The sequence below is a fragment of the Peromyscus maniculatus genome, chromosome 6, assembly GCF_049852395.1.
Source record: "Peromyscus maniculatus bairdii isolate BWxNUB_F1_BW_parent chromosome 6, HU_Pman_BW_mat_3.1, whole genome shotgun sequence".
NCBI lineage: Eukaryota > Metazoa > Chordata > Mammalia > Rodentia > Cricetidae > Peromyscus > Peromyscus maniculatus.
In genome coordinates, this window is record NC_134857.1 from 4,686,546 (window position 1) to 4,706,045 (window position 19,500).

The 19,500-nt window shown below is 40.0% G+C and overlaps 1 protein-coding gene and 1 non-coding gene across 2 annotated transcripts in view; one reads left to right on the forward strand and one right to left on the reverse strand.

Annotated features, from left to right (window-relative positions):
* Positions 1-7,136, forward strand: part of LOC102909963 (rho GTPase-activating protein 20-like) — a 34,856-nt gene extending 27,720 nt beyond the window's left edge. Inside the window, 5 exon segments of the mRNA XM_076573867.1 lie at positions 415-465; positions 467-680; positions 3,282-3,549; positions 4,914-5,072; positions 6,569-7,136. Coding sequence (XP_076429982.1) covers positions 415-465; positions 467-680; positions 3,282-3,331 — 315 coding nt within the window. The 3' untranslated portion in view covers positions 3,332-3,549; positions 4,914-5,072; positions 6,569-7,136.
* A 10,873-nt stretch (positions 7,137-18,009) lies between these two features.
* On the reverse strand, positions 18,010-18,116 carry LOC121830590 (U6 spliceosomal RNA). The gene has a single exon (XR_006073806.1). It is a non-coding gene; the product is annotated as a U6 spliceosomal RNA (small nuclear RNA).
* Positions 18,117-19,500: the final 1,384 nt, after the last annotated feature.

Here is a 19,500-nt window from a genome sequence, read left to right on the forward strand (position 1 = left end):
TTGGCTTTGCCTGTCTCTTCATTTTTAGTCACCCAGTAGGAACTTTCAATAGGATGGAGCCCACATTGAGGGTTAGTCTTCCCTCCTTAACTGTACCTTTCTGTAAGCATCCTTGTCTGTTCCAATTGGAACAAAAGTTTTTCAAGTTAACAGTATATAATGGCCATCACATTGGGAGCATTAGAAATCATCCTCTTATGTAGTATTGCACTGTGATGATCACATTTTATTATCTGACCTCAAAAACCTTCTTTCATATTTCTAACAGGACCCCCCCCCCCATATTTTATAGAAGCTGACCTTTTCTCTGAATTTTGAACTACATACTTTTAGCCTCAAGGCTCATATATCAAATGTGATTTACAGCCATGCAAAATGACAGAGACCCTTTGTGTTTGCCTTGTTTTGTCACAGGTTTCTCTCGTCAAATTCCTTATTGAGAATTATCCAAAAATATTTGGAGAAGAGCTCATTTATGAGAGCTCATTATGAGAGCTCATTGCTTTGCCCTGATGGGGAGAAGGCTTTCAATTCCCTGAACACTCCAACCACCAACAGTGTTGAGACAGAGGAAGAAGAACAAGAAGACAACCCCTGTCCCAGTGGGAGGACAAGCCCCACAGGCAATGATGTAGTGCCCAGAAGTCCAACTGCTCCTCTCCACAGTAAGGGAACTATAGGTAAGTATAGATGATCTATTACCTTAACCTATGAGTTAGACACATTTAGCACCCAAAAACATCATTTACAACAAACAGATGTGTAACTGGAAGCTTCTCTAGTCCTGCCTGGCCCCACAGCCTGGATGAATCTCTCCCACCCATGTCCCAAGCAAACACACAGAGGCTTATATTATTTACAAACTGTATGGCCTAATGGTTCGGGCTTCTCGCTAGCTAGCTAGCTCTTACAGCTTAACTCAGCCCATTTCTAATGACCTATACATTGGCATGTACCATTGTGGCTTACCATTACTTTCACATCTCGCTTCTCCTGGTGGTGGCTCACAGTGTCTTCCCCACTCTCCTTTTCTCCTCCTCTCTCTCCAGTTCAAATGTACTGCTTCACCTTATTCTGCCTCATCATTGGCCAAACAGCTTTATTTATCAACCAATCAGAGCAACACATATTCACAGCATACAGAAAGACATCCCAGAGCACAGCGATTGGGAGTATACTAAAACCATTTGGAAGTGAAACTTCACCTATACATTATAGGTGTTTTTCTGTTTTCACTGCCTGTGAATTGTTATTCCTTCTTCACAGTGGTCCTGAATTTATGTAAGAAGTAAATTCTAGAAGTGCCATGTATACCATTAGTTAAGAATGTGTGGAGAAATGTCACTTACCTTGATATCTTGACTCCTGACTGATTTTTATAATACTCAGAATAGCCATTCAATTTTGCCAGCCAGGTTTCTCTCTTTAACAGCCCTGACTGTCTTGGAACTAGCTTTGTAGAGCAGGGTGGTCACAAACTCACAGAGATCCTTTTGGCTCTACCTCCTGAGACCTGGGATTAAAGGTGTGCACCACCATGCATGTTCTTTTGGAAGTCTTCATATAGCATATATACCCATAGGGGAAAATTATGCTATGCTGTCGGATTTGATTTCATAGTTCAAGGGAGAAAAGCTAAAGACTGTCAGAGAAATACAGTCAGGCAGTGGCTGTGTTGTGCTCTTACCCTGCAAGAAAATGTCACAAAACATGACAGAATCTGCTAATAAGAGTTTTATTAAAGATAAAGGGACAGAGAGTGTGCAGGCCTATGGGAGAGACATTTGTATGGAGAAGAAGGAACTGGGAATATGGTGCTGGATTTTAAAGGCTGGGCGTGCACAGGTCACGTCACTACTCCACGCATGTGCGTAGATCACATGGCTGCGTTGTGCACCTATGTAGCTATGCAACGTCACGTCACGGATCCTGGTCACGCGAGACACCTTGACCCGGAAATGGCTATCTTGACCTGGAACTGGCTAGGCGGAAGTATCCACCAGGTATATGCAAACACACCCGACCACGGGGTGAACCCTTCATCCCTGCCTCTTTCCTTCAGGCAGGTTATGAGATAAAGTGCAGATACTGCTCTTAAATTATAGTTTCCCTGTTGCAAGCCACAGGAATGTAGTAGGAATTCAGCTGACTATGGAAAAGCTAATATCTGGAAGAAGCTAAGGGCCTTTGAGAGGATTAAGCCAAATCTCAAGGAATATTTGGTGTTATTTGACTTTTAATATATCAGCTGTCTTCTGATATTAATTTCATATGCACTCATAACTTCCCAAGGACTTTCAACAGTGTATTTTTCCTAAATTTCTTCTCAAGCATCCTAGGCTGTAATGGCAAATGGTCTCCTGAATTAAGATAAACACCCTTCCAGAGATACCACCTTGGAGACAGGCTAGGTGCATAGCTTTATTTCTTGTGCAAATGAAGCTCAGACCACCACCCCCCCTTCCTCTCACAGGCCAAGTGGCATTCCAGACTCAGGACAAAGGGGTTTTTTGTATACCAGGTGGGGGGGAAGCAATTGAGGCAAGATTCCTAGCAAAGTGACATGGCCTGAGGAGATAGCAACAAAGCAGAGTTTTTGCAGAGTGTAGGTGGATTGAGTCCGGTCTTGAGGGCAGGAGAGGAAGTGAGAAAGATGGACAGAGGAACGAACAGAGAAGAAGATGAGGTTGAGATGGAAAGACCTTAGTAGGAACTAGGACAATGACAGGACAGGAAGAGAAGGAACAGAGAGGAGCTAAGTATAAGAACAGAAAAGAAGCTATGTAGAGAGAGAACTAACTCAGAAAAATGAAGCATATGGACTAAAGAGTTTTATGTGTATAGATTCCTTTAATATTGTCAACGATTAGATTATCAGCTATTTGTAGATTCTTCCTGGACCCTGGAAGAGGGCTATTGAGGGACTGTACCCCCGATAGTCCCGATTATTGCCCATGACTGTCCCACCAAGAGTTTACACAGGAGTACTCAGACTGTATACTACATCACTGCTTGATTCTGATTGCTGATCAATATTATCTATATGCATAGCTTTCAAGACAAACACCAGAAACTACTGATTATACCTACAAGTATGGGCCATATACAACTAGATATCGTCCCTCGGGATGCAGTCTTATTATTATAAATGTTATATTATTGGTTCTTGTCTATGTATTATGGTGATGCAGAAGGTATGTAAGCTATAAAATGAAAAGCTATGGAAGGGTTAAGTGAGTCCAATTATAACATACAGTGATTTCCCTTTTTTATATTCTGAGGAACATGTCAAAATGTCTTTAATAAATCCAATGATTACATGGGGCTCTGATATCAGCCAAGACATATGAGGAACACCCCACTGGAAATTCTGATAACCCACCAGCACCAAACAAGGAACTCCTCGTTGGAAATTGACACCCAATCACCAACAAGTGAGGAACAACTCATTGTAAATCCTGACACCCATCACCACCCATCAAGAGACACCTCTTTGGGATGTCTCTCCTGAGTGTGTGTGAGGATGGCAGTCTGCCTACTCCAGTACTGGTGAGTTTCACTCTGGGTGTCTACAGCTCTCCTGTTCAACATAATTTCTGGGAACCTCTGTTTTCAGTGAATTGTAAGACTAATGAATGTTTAGATAACCTGTCCATGAGAGTGAGATCCTTTTAAAATACTGCCTCAAAGAAATCCATCCTGCTGAAGTTAGAGCCATGTAATTCAAGAAAACTGAAAAAACAAAACAAAACAAAACAAAACAAAAACCTACAGTGTTTCTACGTCTTCCACTATTTTCCACAAAGACCCAAACCCACCAGCTTATTGGAGGAAACAGGTCTATGGGTGAGACCCTCTGAGTCCCCAAACCTCAACTCTTCCAGCTTCTTTCATGACTCTGTTTTACTCTGGATTCTTCCTTAGTATCATTGCCACTGAGATTATTCCATTTTATAATTCAAAATATCTAGGGTGTTTTCTTTTGTATTGTAAAGGAATTATGTATAAGCATTGTTCTGTGGTATGTATTAACCCTTTCATTCTAGTAGAATGTATTTACAAGCCACCCAATATGACACGAGCTATTTTAAATGTTAGTAAATTGCCATTGAAAATAAACATTAAGTATGCGGCATCCATTTTAGCTCTATACTCAGTTTCAGGAATTTATGCTGCATATGAACAAGTTTGTTGTGTCAGAGACACGATAATTACTGTCCATGCCTTGTGTATTTTACAAAATTTTCTGGTAACCATGATTATGATCATCCCAAATTTGAAAATAGAGAAAATATTCAGTAAAGGTTATGTATGGTAGTCATTTTTACATACTGAAAACATGGAAGACAAATTGATATTCCCTTGGGTCCTTGGCTGTGACAGCACCTTATGACATTAATAGCTGAAAAGAAAAGTCGCAGACAAAGGAAATGAAAATCTCTGTCAAAGGAAGTATAATGAGATAAAGCTTTCTTAAAAACACAGATTTCAAAACTCATTACAGGGCCCAGGACAGACAGGAAGTAATAATAACGGCTGGGACACTGGAAGGGAAATATACCAATAGTAACTGAGAAAGACAGGCGTGGGAAAGATGTTCATAGAAGAGAAGGCAAGAGTAAGAGGGGACCATTCACCAAAACACTTGGGGACAGAAGTGTGAGTCAGTGCCGAGGAATAACTGATTCCAACAAATTCCAGTGTTTCAAATTAGGAAAAGTAATTAGGGGAGAAGATATATCTAGAAGCTATAAAAAGAAACAAAAAATGAAAGAAAAAATTCAAAATCTTCCTTCCTCCCAGGTGTAGCTCTGCACCCGTGCCTGCCCTTGCTCTGGTTCTCAGTAAGAGACACACTGGTGCTTCAAAAGCATGGATCTATAATAACAGAAGCTTTTCTTTACCTCACACAGGATATGCTCTCTATTATTGAGGAAAAGGGACTACATACGGAGAAGATCTTCAGAACAATGGCCAACAAATCCTTCCAAACCCTTAAAGAAAAGCTTGATAATGGGGAGGAAGTCAACTTGACTGAAGAATCTGTCCTTGTTGTTGCATCTGTCTTAAAGGTAAAGAAAGTTTAGCATCCTCCCCACTCAGCATCTCTCTAGAGATGCATAAGTACTTTCCTTCCCTGAGATAAACTGATGATAGTTTCTTTCACACAATGACCTAAGGATAAGAGGCCTGGTAGATAAAAGTCTGACAAGCTAAAGGATTTTTCACAAAGACACAGTTGAAGAGCCTTCTGTTAGAAGTTAACTTCCCCATATATTAGGTGTGCTTTAGTTTGCCATTGCAAAGGACTCCACTGATTTCACCTCTGACCACACCATGTGAGGAAAAACAAAACAAGTAGCAATAGTGGGAAAAGTGATTTACAAATATATCCTTCAATTATAACACAGTGGATAGTCCACCAATGACCTGTAATAGGTTCACAGAGAGTTGGACATTGCCAAGTACAGACATGAAATTGTTTTCATCTCTACCAAAAAATAAGTACTTTCACATTTATCAGACATTGCCAACCTAATCCTGTGTCAGATAATCAAGAATTAGCCTAAGCTACTCATGAAGAGTCTACCACATTGAACTTGCCATGGAGCTGTCTATAAGCAATAGCTCTAGGGCAAATACTATTGGTTTATTTTAACTGAGCCTTGTTCTGAGTTCACCACTCAGTAGACTCTGGAGCATTGGCACCAGACATCAAGGGGAGAGATAATGCCCTGAGTGTAGGCAAGGATCGTAACATCATGTAAACGTACCCCTTGATCCCTTCTTGACCCCAGAGGTTGCCAGGTGTGACTTGCTCTCAATGCCAGAAAGTTGAGACCACACAATGGGGAAGAAAGTGAAGACCAGTGACTACTAAGGCAGTCCTGTGCACTCATAGCCCATTAAAGGTACAGGAGATGTGAGATTTTTCCATTTCTCATTTTTCTATCCTTAGTGCTTCAACCCATGCTTGACCTTTTATAGATCAGGAAACATTGAAATGAGTTAACCTTTACTGAACCATGAATATGAAAGTTCATGGTAGTGTTTCCTGAACTAGTTAAACCTAACTATTCTTGGCTATTTAGTGAGAAAAGTGGATATGTGCATGTTAAGCTAGTTTAGTTTTGAAAACATCATTTACAATAACTTGATTTAAAATTCATCAAACATTCTGGAAGATAAATCCCTTAGGACTACTGTCTATGAACTCTGCTATCCTTGTGCATAAACAATATTCTTGGCTTGATTTCATAACAGAGATCAATCTTATCAAATACTTATTTAGCATTGGTGTAAATAATTAAATGACAGAGAATCACTACAATAGATATGTGAAGAATGATCAAGAGGCTAAAATTTACCACAATCAACAGTTACAGCCATTCAAAATCAGGTAGAGTGTGAACACAGGTAATTTACTGTGTAGAGTTGAGATGAGATTCACAGGTGATTTTCTTGGCTTGATGGTATTTGTCTCATTGATTTGAGGAAATACACAGAAAAACTCATTTTATTTGAATTGATGTGACTCTAAAATCTAACAATCTTATGTTTCATTTAGCAGTGAGCAATGGAACAACTTCTGAATCCAGTACCATCGAAGGTCATAGTGTTCTACAGAACCAAAAACTGGAGGATGATGATTGAGTCAGCATCTGGATCGGCCAAGCTATCTTTCTGCCCATGATTTTCTTAGTAACTGGAGACATGAGTCTCCAGAACTCCATTGGGCTACATCCTTCACTTTCTATATTATTCCACTGAAAACTAGTTTTGGAAACCACTTACAACATTTAACAGAATTTGTTTGAATCTTCTGGTTTTGTCCAGAAATGAGAATTCCTTTAAATGATATTGAACGTGCCACCATCAACCAATAGAGAAACCCAAAGTGATATTTTTAGAGTATGAATTTGAGCCATGAGTAAGAACTTCTCAGGTTCCAACTCATTTTATTTGAGGGTTTCCTTCTACCTCACACTTACCCATAGTTTAGAAAACCTTATTATATGACATTCCTTCTGTTCTTCTATTTTATCATATTTGTTACAAATAGTTTCACTTGCTATATTTTATGCTGTATGTTACATATTCTTTACTGTTATAGTAAATGTCATCCAATAACTTGATTGCTTAGACTGCAGTGTGTCTGTTTCATGATTCTCCATAGTCTTTGGAGGATGCCGTCTGGCAGTCTTCTCCTCTGCCTCAGTTACTCAGGATGTGCAGTTATGTGGCAGAGCCACTGGAACCACTTTATTGGTCTTTTCTTCGGAACTCCCATCACATGAACGGATTTCTCAAACTGTATTTATCTGTAATTCCTTCAAGTTTCATACTTAGTTCAGTAGCTCTGACAATACTGTTTGCAAAAGTAATATTTTGCTATTCTTAACTGAAGCAAAAGTAATATCTTGGTATTCCTAACTGAAGACAATCTTATATTTTATGCTTGAATGAGTTCATAAGGGAAGTATTTCCAGTCTCTGAGCTCAAAGTTTCAAATAGTTAACATGAGTACTTATTTGTTTTGTTAGTATCTCCAGCCTCCTTACAACTTCATCGAGTAGGTGTAGTTTAATAGTTTTTGAAAGATCACCACTAATTATTTCACAGAATTTACCTGAGATACTCATCGATACCACTTTTGCCAGATACTTTTTATCCCTTTGAAAGTCAGTGCATGGTGATCACACAAGCATAAAGGTAAATGGAATTGATACAGCCCGGGAATCTGAAATTACAAAGCAGACAGCTCAGAGGTTGAACAAGGAGCACATGGCTGTAGAGATACAAACACAGAGTTCTTAATGTTCTGTTGCCAGGGAGAGAAACCTGACCCTTCTGATAAAGCCACTTTCACCACCAACAGGGATTGGAGAGCCAGTGTCTCCAACAGCAGGGAGGGTCCGGTACTGTTTCCAGCAGCAGGAAATGTTGCTGAATAAACAGGGCTTTGAAATCCTCAGATAATTCAGAGATGTTCTCAGAAGGTGAGCCTCGAATTGTTAGATCATGATGGTCATTATCTTCATGATTATCAGAATTATTATCAAAATTATCATCATCAAAAAAATCACCAGCTTCATCATCATCATCATCATCATCATCATCATCATCACCATCAGCAGCAGCAGCAGCAGCAGCAGTGGCAGCGGCAGCAACATCATCATCATCATCATCATCATCATCATCATCATCATCATCTGCACTCAGACACACCATGGACTGGCATATAATTCTTCCAGTGATTAGACCTTTTCTGAAGTGTGAGGTCCATTGTTAAGCACTTTGCATAGAACATTTCATTTGGTAAGTTTTTAACATAATTTTAGAGATAGGGAAATTAGCTTTTTTGAGTCATAAGTAACAGAATCTTCAACACAACTAGAATTTAAGTTATTATGTAAATAGCAATCCATCCAACTTTGTGTGTGTGTCCTAGAGGGGGAGATGGTGGGGAGGAAATGATGAAAACAGTACTTTTGTATAAAATTAATAAAATAAAATACAAAAATATTACTACCAGCTCTCAAATATTTTTGTTTATATGTATATACATATACATATATGTGTATATATAACAAATTTCTATCACCCATGATAAAAATGTAAGTTTTATTAGAATGTGAAATGTAGATAATATTTCTCAATGTGTACCCAGACATATCAAACTTGCTGTCAAACTCACTAAATACTTGTTGAAAAAAATAAATTCTCAGATATTAGCTAATCTCAGAAATTATATTATTGTAAATTCAAGAATATCTGTTTAATAAAAGGGTATGTGTGGAGAAAAGTAGGAATTCAGACACTGACCACCAAAGTTACAGTCCATTTGTGGTTCAGAGCCATGACATACTGATGTGGATTGGACAACTAAATGATCATTTTGATAACTGCCACTTATTATAAGAGAATATTGTCATGAAGTCTGGACACACTTAATTTAATGGAGATATCATTTATCCTCTACTATTTTTAATATTTGACATTATAATTTAATTCCAACATTTCTCCCATTTCATTCCTCCCATATACCCCTCACCACTCTTCTTAACATTCATAGCCACTTTTTTCACTAAGTGTTATTCCACTCATGTATGTATATGTATATACATATATATTTTAAATATTAACTGTTAAGTCAGGATAATGTTACTTGTATGTTTGTTTTCAGAAATGACTGTTTGGTACAGGACAACCAATTGGTGTGTTCTTCCCTGGGGATGACCACGATTACCCCTCCCAGCTTTCCTCAGTTGCCTGTGTTTCTTTGTGTAGAATTCAGCCCTCAGGGATTTTTCCCCATTCAGTTTCTCGTGTTCATGGGTGTTATTCTTGTTCAGCTAACATGTAGACAGTCCTGTCGAGGCTTTATGGGTAAGGCTCAGGGAACATTGCAGAAGAGAGGGAGAAGAATGTAAAAACCAAAGGATTGGGAAGTTTTCTGTGAGACTGTTTTCCTAGTAATATCAGAAGCCTTACAAATTTTATCAGGCTGAAAAAGGATAGAATCAAATGATATTTTATAGGCTGTTCATTTTTATTATATTAATCCTACCAATTCTTGAGTATGGGAGAATATTTTCATCTTCTGTCATCTTCTTTAATTTCTTTCCTCAATGTCTTAAAGTCATACAAGTCTTTCACTTCTCAGTTTCATCACATTGGAGAGCTGTCCTCTGACCTCTGGATGTGAGTTCTCAAACCCTCCATGTCACATATACAGAGGCCCAGCCCTCACGGCCAGAGAGAAGGTGCCATTTGTGAACGTGATGCGGCTGTAATCAGCCAGACACCTCTTCCAGGACAATGTCAGAGGAAACTACTTAGAGAACAAGACTTCCTGTTTTCCATTTCTGGAGGGTGAGGTGGGCTCACATGGACATCTCAGGTGTGTCCTTGCCTTCCTACCTTGTTTGAGACAGGGTTATTACAGCCCATATGTTTGTATAACATACTGGGGTGGGCTTTGGTGATGCAGCTGACTTTGAGTTATTTCTGCTTCTGTAAGTATTCTTTCATCCATATTCCTGTAAGTAACCCCAGTACAACTCACTGCTTCACCAGATTGGACTTCCATGGTACTTTGGCCTGTAGTGGCCTCCCTATCTGGGGTGAGTAGATGTGCGTGTTGCTGCATCTTCCCAGCCTTGTCATATGACACCCTGAAAAGTCCTCAGATATCTGCAGTGAGCTATGTGATATGAACTCAGTTTCATCTTTTTGGATTATTTGTACAAACACCTAGCTGAAATTCAAAGCCACCGTGAGACTTAGAATTCATGAAAATGATCTCTCGAAAGGCAAGGAAACAGGAAAATATAACTATATTAGCAGCTCATTTCTTCCTGAGGTTAAATTGCTCTTTAATAACTGGATACTAATTTTGGACCCACTGGCCGTGGCATCCTATGATTTATTAAAGCAAACACAAAACATGAAAGCAGGCCCAGGGACCTTGGTTTATGTACGTTTGCTTGGAGAAGGAACTATGAATTGTGAACAACAGTTTCAGTGGAGTTAAACCAAGTTGCAACAATACCTGTAAAACTGTTAGGGTTAGGGCTGCCTCCAGCACTTAACCAACTTCCAGCACTGCGCAGCCGAGCCAACCAAACAGCCTTCCCAAGACATTGCAACATCTTGTCTGTCAGCCACCACAAGGCACTTTCCTTGCTTCAGCTGACACAGTTTGAGGTTTTTGGGGGGTGTCTGCTTTTCTCTGGTTAAAATGACTGCATTAGGTAGAGTTTTTCTAGTAATTGCTAGTTTTCTAAGGAAAAAATACCTTGGATAAATCCACAAATATTTTCAGTTTCCTTAAATTTTACAAAACATTACTCTGTCTGTAGTTTGTCTACTGCAGCAAATGAATGTGCTGTAAGCTGACAGCACAGCTCTGCTTTGCTAAACGTAAATGCTCAGTTGAAAGAAGGGGTGTTGATGGAGGATTTCCTGAACGGGATGCCCCCCTTTTCAAGATCTAGGTTTTCCCTTTAGGTTTTAGGAGCTCTCTGAAAATGCACTCTTTGCTGCTTCTGTGGCCCTTCCGGTTACTGTCAGAGACCTTCAGTGCAGTCACACAAACAGTCTTAAGTACAGGAACTGTAAAAAGTGGCTTGAGGATCTCATGACTGTGTGTCCATTTGGGGGCGGCTGCTGCCGCCTGTTCATCAACTGGGTTCTCACACCAGGTACCTGAAGAAATTCATCGATGACACAAATAGCTACACCACTACTTGAGCAACTCATTTCTTTTGTAATCTTGTGGGTATTTTGAGTTTTGTAAGTCAATGTGCTTCCTGCTATCGCTGTTTTGGTGGCTTGTAACTACAGCTACTGCTCAGATCCCAAGGGGTACACTTGTAATTTTTTAACCTCAGTTTATTATTTTGTCTACCCTTGGTTTCCACTTGATGATTGCCTTTGTTTGTCGTCTGTTGTACTAGTCACATTTTATAAGTAACCTTCAACCTTCCTGAATAGACAGAAAATAAAGGAGAGTATACAACCATCATTTATGACTACAGATCATAAAGATTGGTCTGGAGATTAGAGAGAGCCCTGGATCATGAAGTCTAAAGATCCTATGATTTCTTTTACTTCTGTCATAATTACAAGCATTTCCTTCTTTACAGTGACTCTAAATATTAATTTATAAGAATAATGTTGTTAGAGAGGCACTTGACTAAAAGAAAACAAAATGATGAGTTAAGACTGTAGCCTGTTTGGGAAGGCCATGAAGGGAGAAAATGAGAGGAAGAAAGAAAAGTGAATCACAGATTCCCCCCCATGATTTCGAGTAGGAGGAGTTGGATGTCGGGAATTATGAAGGACCAGTCAAAGAGACTTCTGTCCAGGAAACAGGAAGAACAGCTATTTGTTCAAGGGCTTAGGCTGAATATTTGGCTTTTGCAACAGTTTATCAGTGAGAAGTAAGTGTGTGTGTGTGTGTGGTGTGTGTGTGTGTGTGTGTGTGTGTGTGTGTGTGTGTGTGTGTGTGTGTTGGCATCTTTCAAATCAAAGTGTGATGCCTGGATCCTCTGTGGCCCTGGATGACAAGCAGATAGCAAGTTGATTCCTTACTGCTCAGGGGGGATGAGAAGAAGGTGTGAGCTGAGGACTGTGCTGAGATTATTCAAGTTTAAGGGTGCTAGAGCTAAAAAGTGTAGCCAAGAAGAGAAGCCATACTTCTCAGAGAGTTAGAAAAGAGAAATATCTCCATAGGGAGAGTTGATACACAGCAGTGGACCAGGGTAAGAGCAGGAGAAACCCCTGGGAGTGCACAGCACTTATCTGAAATCAGCCTGGCAGACTCTGTCTGTGCAGCTGCCTGCCTGCCTGTGGCTGTGTCCTGGCATGGCTCTCACTTCAGGAAAAATCTGAATGAGATCACCTTTAGAATAGTCTCTCTGAGGAGCAGGGTAAGAGGGCTGGCCCCATGGGTCTCCACTCTTGACTCCAGCACCTTCCATGGTTTCTCGTGCTGTGTGTATCCTCGGGAAATCGGTTGTATTTCCCCCTGCTTCTGACTCAGCTAAGTCTCAGCATCGGTTTCCCTTTCAGAGAAGGTCGGGATTCTCTACAGTGCTGGATTAAAGTATTCATAAGCTCCAAGGACTTCCAAGATTCTGTACTTAGAAGGTGCCCCTCCCCAACCTGGGGAAAATAATATACAACAATATACAAAGAAATACAAGAATATACATGTTGCACATTTCATGTGTATAAGGGTTTTGCCTGCATGTATGATTACCCATCACATGCATGCCTGGTGACCAAGGAAGACTCTTCTGTCCTTATTACATTGTCCCCACCTTTGGGAACTCGGGAAGTATCTTTTTAAAAAAATGTTAAAGCTGTGGGAAGTTCTGCTCTCATTCTGAAAGGTCCACTTTCTTTAGTAGCTAGGGAGATATGATCAAGGTGTTGAGTGCCTCCTTTCTTGAAGAAGACCAACTGTGTTTGCATAAATACAGCCATGCTTTAACACATTTGTTGAGCACCTGCTATTTGATAGGAACAGCTTGTTGTGCCATCGTTCAGGAAAGATGAGGCAAGTGAGGGGTAAGTGCCCTGGAGGAGAGACAGCTGATTCCTGGACACCATTCCTGTGCATCCCACATGTTTACATTCTGCAGTTGAAAAGGGGTCTGAAAAGCAACCTGCTCACTAGTAAGAGTGATTTTAGAATTTACTAATGAACATGATATTTTCCGGTACAGAAGATGGGAGAAATCACTGTTTCCGAGTTCTGTCTAGACTTGGGATTGTGAAACCACGTCCAATTTACCAAACTTTCTAGCAAAATTACATATTGAATCAGAAACAGACATCATTAGCTTTATTTCTCTCTTCTGCAGTGATCCCGAGACTTACAGGTGTAGTTGGAAGTTTTCCTGTGTCCCAGCCGGCTGGCAGTTGGGACAAATCTCTCCCATCTACATCCCTCAGCCCCTTGGTCCCAAGTAAACACACAGAGGCCACATTCTTACCTCTATGAAATCCTCAGCCTCAAGAGAGCAGCTTCCTGTTTACTCATGCCTTATATACCTTTCTGTGCCCTGCCATCTTCCTTCTTTCCTAGTGCTGGGATTAAAGGAGTGTGCTACCACTGCCTGACTTCTATGTTTAATATAGTGGCTGGCTTTGTCCTCTGGTTCCCAGGCAAGAAATATATCACCACACAAACGTTATATTAAAATGTAAAAAACAAAAATGTTAATTCTATATTTTTACTGATATTTCATTAGCATAGGTATTACTGAATTGGGCACTAAGATGCCAATTAAAAGATGAAAAGCCCATTATATATTAGGGAAACAATTCATTAAATTTCCTAGAAGTTGGGGCTGGAGAGATGGCTTAATGGTTAAGAGCACTTGCTGTTCTTTCTGAGGACCCAAGTTCAAATTCCAGCACCCATGCTGGTAGTTTGGCTCACAACTGCCTGTGACTCTAGCTCTATGGGGTCCGATGCATTCTTCTGACCCTCTGAGTACTTCCCTGCAAGTGGTGCACTCACACACTAATGAGGACTTTTAAAAGATAAATCTTTAACATTTTAAAATTCCCTAGAAGTCAAATCTATAGGAGGGTTAAAATTTGTTCTTTAAAATCCCCATCCGTCACCGGGATGTGCTGAGCTGCGCTCCAATTAATCGGGAACAGTGTTTAATCAGTACATTGCTCAGGATAAATAAGCAGAAACTGCTGGCAGGTTGTTTATTAAGCCAGAATCACACTCTAGTCCTCTGTCCTAAAACTTAACTGTGTAAACAGGATAGCCTTGCTTTCACAGCGGTGCTCCTGCCTCAGCCTTTCCAGCGCCGGGATTACAGGCTTGTGCCTCCATGCCCAGCATGGTTTCTCAGATTTTCCCCCAAGTCAAGCAATTTGTAGTGTTTTCCTTTTATGCAGATTTCAGTTCATAGAAAAAGAGTTCAGTGACCCGAGGACCACATTTAATGATTTCGTGGACACCTAGTCAACAAAACCTAGACATTGGGAACTTATATGAAGCTATACTGGTGTGTAGGTCTGGCCATGACTACTTCCGGTTTTCTTCTCTCTGCTTCACTTGCAGCTGAGGCTACGACCTCTCAGCCTCCGGCCCCAGCCCCTGCGCTGCCTCCTGCTGCGGTGTCTCCCACCAGGGTGGATTCTTATCCTTCCAGAACCATAAGAACAAACTCTTTCTTCCCTAAGTTGTTTTATCACAACAATAGAAAAGTTATTAGTAATTAATACACAATTTTTCTTCAATAATAAAATTTCAGAGAAAGGGGGGGAGAAAGGGGGGAGAAAGGGGGGGAGAAAGGGGGGAGAAAGGGGGGGAGAAAGGGGGGGAGAAGGGGGGAGAAAGGGGGGAATTATACTTCTGAAAAACAACTTCAAAATATTTAATATCTCCTTATTTCTCTACACCAGAGAGTAGTTTCTGCTTCGTGGAATTTGTCTGGCTCCCTCAACTCTTCAGTAGAATATCAATTACTTCTCACATTTGTTTCTTTAAAACATACAGACAGAGAGACATGCATACAAACAGTTACACATGTGTGTGTTTCTGCTATTAAAACATACCCCTCTTATGCTGGCATTTTTATCATAGAAGCAAAGTTGTAAAATCTTCTCCTGTGTGCCCCGCACTGATCTAAACATTATGCATGTATTTAATCATGATTTTATAAGCAGGTACTATTATTCCTAAAATACAAATGAAAAAGTGAAAACATACACTTCAGATAGCTTGTTCAATGTCACAGAGATACTAGTCTACTGTAGCAGAGCTCAGAATTCAGATATCTCTGAAATCAGAGTCCATGCCAGGCACATACACAAAACTAGCAGTATCCAGCTTCATTTTTTTCCTTCAGACATTACCAAGCAGAATAATAGACAATAAACAGCCTATAGAGACCTTGCCACATGAATGCTGGCACAGATAATTTTGTTAATGGTCTAACTGGAATCTGAGTGTTGCTTCAATGGTGCTTTTAGGTAGAATTTTAATATTTTAATTGTTAGAATAAGGCAGGTTGCACTGTACAATGTGGATAAGCCTTGTCCAATAAGTGTGAGGCTCAAATAGAAGAGAAAGACCTTGCAACAGGAAAAGGAAATTCTCCAGTAGCCTGCCTTTGGACTTTACCTTATCACCTTTCTCTTTGCTGACTAGTTCATACTATATATAGACTTGTACTTATCAGTCTCAACAATCACGTAAGCCAGTTCCTTATAATAAATTTCTTTGGCTAACTGATAGACAAACAGTAGATGATAGGTAGATATACAGATGATAGATAATGGTTGATGGATAGATAATAAATGATAGGAGATAGAGAGATGATATGTACATTCCATTAACTGTTCTCTGGAGAATTCCAAATAATATGAATTGATTTCAAGATACAGATTTCAAGTAGAAAGAAGGAATATTCAAAATACCACTGAACTTTACAACACTGACAGACATTTTACATGAGTGTGGTCTTTTTCTCCGTGAATCATATTCCTAAAATAACATGCTTCTAAATCATGGGCAGATGATTCGACCTGCTATATTTTTGTCTTGAAGAAAAGATCAAAAGAAACAGATTTTAACATCACCATAACCAGCTTCTTCTGTGTCATTCCATTGGAAATGGAGACTGCTCTTGTACGCATTTATGGGATAGAATTAATTACTTTATTTCTTCAAAGCACGTAGGCTCTCACTCTAAGAAACTTTGTTGGGAGCCAGACAAGTTAAAACCAGTATCCGATGCATTCGAGGCACACCCCAAGTTTAAAAGGCACAAAGCATTGATGTCTAACTCTACAGAAGAATAAGGAAGAGGAGGACTTCCCATAAGGCAGGATGCATATTGGATCAGCACGAAAGGAATCTATCCTCCTTTTTTTTCCTGTTGCTTACTCTTCTCTCTCTGCTTTCAGAATTAATAATGATTTTAACTTAATACCCACAAGAAACTCGTGTGTTCCCAGGCAATTTCACATTTCCCTTCTCTCTACAGAGTCCTGGAAGGGTCATCAAGTAACAGCATGAATGGCCCAAATGCAGTTGCACCCTGTGCTCTTAGGAAGTCCAGATTACTAATGTGTCTTTAATTCCAGTAGCAAACTTGAAGACAAAGAACAATTTACCTCTCCATTGGATTTCCACTCTCTAATGTAATCGTGGACCATGAAATTGTAGCAAACTCTCCTACTTTCCTCTTCACTGGATTAGTTTTCCTTGTGAGCCTTCCCTGGGAAGTCACATTTAAAACTTGTTCTTCATTGACACTAATGAAATTAGTTGACGTTGTACAGCCCCCTTCTATTTGATCAATCAAAAACAAATTTAATTACTTCAGTGTATACAAGAACTAGTGTACTTAAACTGGACTTCAAGGGTCAATTCTGATTTTCATGAAAGGCTTTCTGTCCCTAGTTCTTTTTCTTTCTATCACAGAATGACTTTCTGGATGACAACACTAGGAAAGCAGGTATTTTGAGCCAAGATAGGTATGTGACTAATTGGCCAGGGCTGTACAGACAACAGTGTAGTCCTGTTATACTGTTGAGTGGCGTATAAGAACAGTATAATGTAGTGTCTTACTGTTCGGAAGGTATAACAGCTTGAGGATTGGACAGGCGCCATGCGGCCAAGTTTTATATGGGGGTCAGTAGCCAAGGGGGATCTGATTTGGAGAGACAAAGGTGCACAGTTCCTAGTTGGGGGTATTTTAGGGACTATATTGTAAACAGAGATGTGTTTTGAAGGAAGACATACCATATTGAGAACCTGGAAAGAAAGCCAGCCAGGAGACAGTGAGGCCCCACAAGGTTGCTGAGGTTGAGTGGGATTCCAGTATCCCAAAGGTATGACCAGGCAGCCAAGGCAGACTGCGAAACTGGTCAGTTTCAGTGATGCTCAATAGACTAGTGGCTCCTTGGTGCTTACCTGGGTATTTGGGCTTGCTTTTCATCAGAAGGTGTTAGAGGAGCAGATACTCCTCACTCGTGACAGAGAAGCAGGTAAGCGCTCGCTGGCAAAGGGCAAAGCTTCCAGCCAATTGTGATATAATTCACAGGCAGAGGTCAGAGCTGGTAAGAACTGGAGACCAAGGAGGGAAGCACAAGGAGCAACGATCTGTGGGAGGCACTGTTAATATATTCTATACTCCCCTGTAATGGTTCCACTGGTTTCTTGTCCAGAATTCAGTCACACAGTCATGACCATCTTCAAGAAAGGCTGAGAAACATTACCCAGATAAAAATAGAAGTTCTGGGGTTGGAGAGATGGCTCACAGATGTCAGGTGAAATCTCAAAGTAGTTTTGATTTGCATTTTCCTGGTGGCTAAGAATGTTGAACATTTCCTTAAGTGCTTCTCAGCTGTTTGTGTTTCCTCTTTTGAGAATACTCTGTTTAGATCTGCACCAGATTTTCAATTTGGGTTATTTGCTTTCTTGATGTCCAGTTTTTTTTTAAGTTCTTTATATATTTTAGAAAAAATGCGGAGTGGTTCATGAATTTGCACGTCTGTTTGGCACAGGGGCCATGCTAATCCTCTTTGTATCGTTCCAATTTTAGTATATGTGCTGCTGAAGTGAGCACTAATTTATTTTTATTTTGAATACAAATTATTCTAAGAAAGAGGAGATCTCATTCAGGGTCAGCTAACACTTTCCTTCAGAATCCTCATATTCCCTGTAAAAACACTTACTGTCTTAAAAAAAAAAAAAAAAACTCTGCTAGATGTGGCAGTGCGTGTTTGTAATCCCAGCAATTGAGTACTTGGGGAGACCAAAGGTCACACTCTGCCAGAAACAAAGACCTTCACGTCACAGTCAGAACACAAGGGACTCATAATAATGAAAATGAGGCAGTTTGGTTTAAAGCTTGGCAAAGAACAACTTTTGCAGTTCTGAACACAGGTCCTCTCTCTACTTCCTCATTGGCTGAGTAATCAGGAGGGTTCAGCCTCACATGCCACAAGGTCTTATCTCTCTGCCTGCCTAGGTTTATCTTTTTCTTAAAAACAAACAAAGCAAAACAAAACCTGTGAGTAGGTTCATCTCTACACTTTCTACACTGTTTGCTTTAAATCTTACCAGACACTTAACCTCCTGGTTAGAGTCAGCTGTTGTCCCCAAGTCTGTGGGTCTGTCGATGTTCCCCATCCACAGTGTCTACCTTGAGTATCAGCTTTGGAATTTCCTGGAGGAGCTAGAACACCTGATTCTCAGTTTCATCTTGCATTTCTTAGAAATAAAACTAATTTCTCAGAGTTATTTTCTGGACAAATAAAGTTTTAAAAAGAGGATGCATTTGTGTCTGCATTTCTAGGCATATAGCAGACTTTCTTTAAACCGTTGGCTAATTTTCCTCTTTATTAATTACCCTCTGTCCATTTCATTGCTTTTGTATCTGTTTTGTTTGGTCTTTTCAGACACAGCCTCACTGTGTAGTCAAGACTGGGTTCAAACTTAAGATTATTCTGCTTTACCCTCCTGACTTCTTGGCCATGACGTTTTGGCAATGACGACAGGTACCCACCACCACACCCAGATTTCCATGTTCATTTTAAAAAAGATTTTATTTAAATTGTTTATTGTGTGTATGTCTCCATGGGTCTGTGGACATGAGTGCAGGTGCCCATGGAGAGCAGAAGAGGGTGTTAGCTTTTCTGAACGTACGGGGTGTTGTGAGCCACCAGACGTGGGGGCTGGGAAGTGAATCAGGTTCCCTGAGTAAGTACTCACCCTAACCACTTCATCCCCTCCATATTCTTGTACCTTTAAAACCATACTTGTCAATGTGTGGTGTCACACAAGCTACACAAAGAAGGCAAATCTTAAGCCCTAATCGAGAGTCACCGAAAATTCTCTCCTTGTCCTAAACCAATATTCATTTGATAATTTTAAAAATGAAATTTAAGTCAGCAACTAAAATGGCTGTTTAAAAAAATCATTCTAACAATATAATACAGAGACAGACC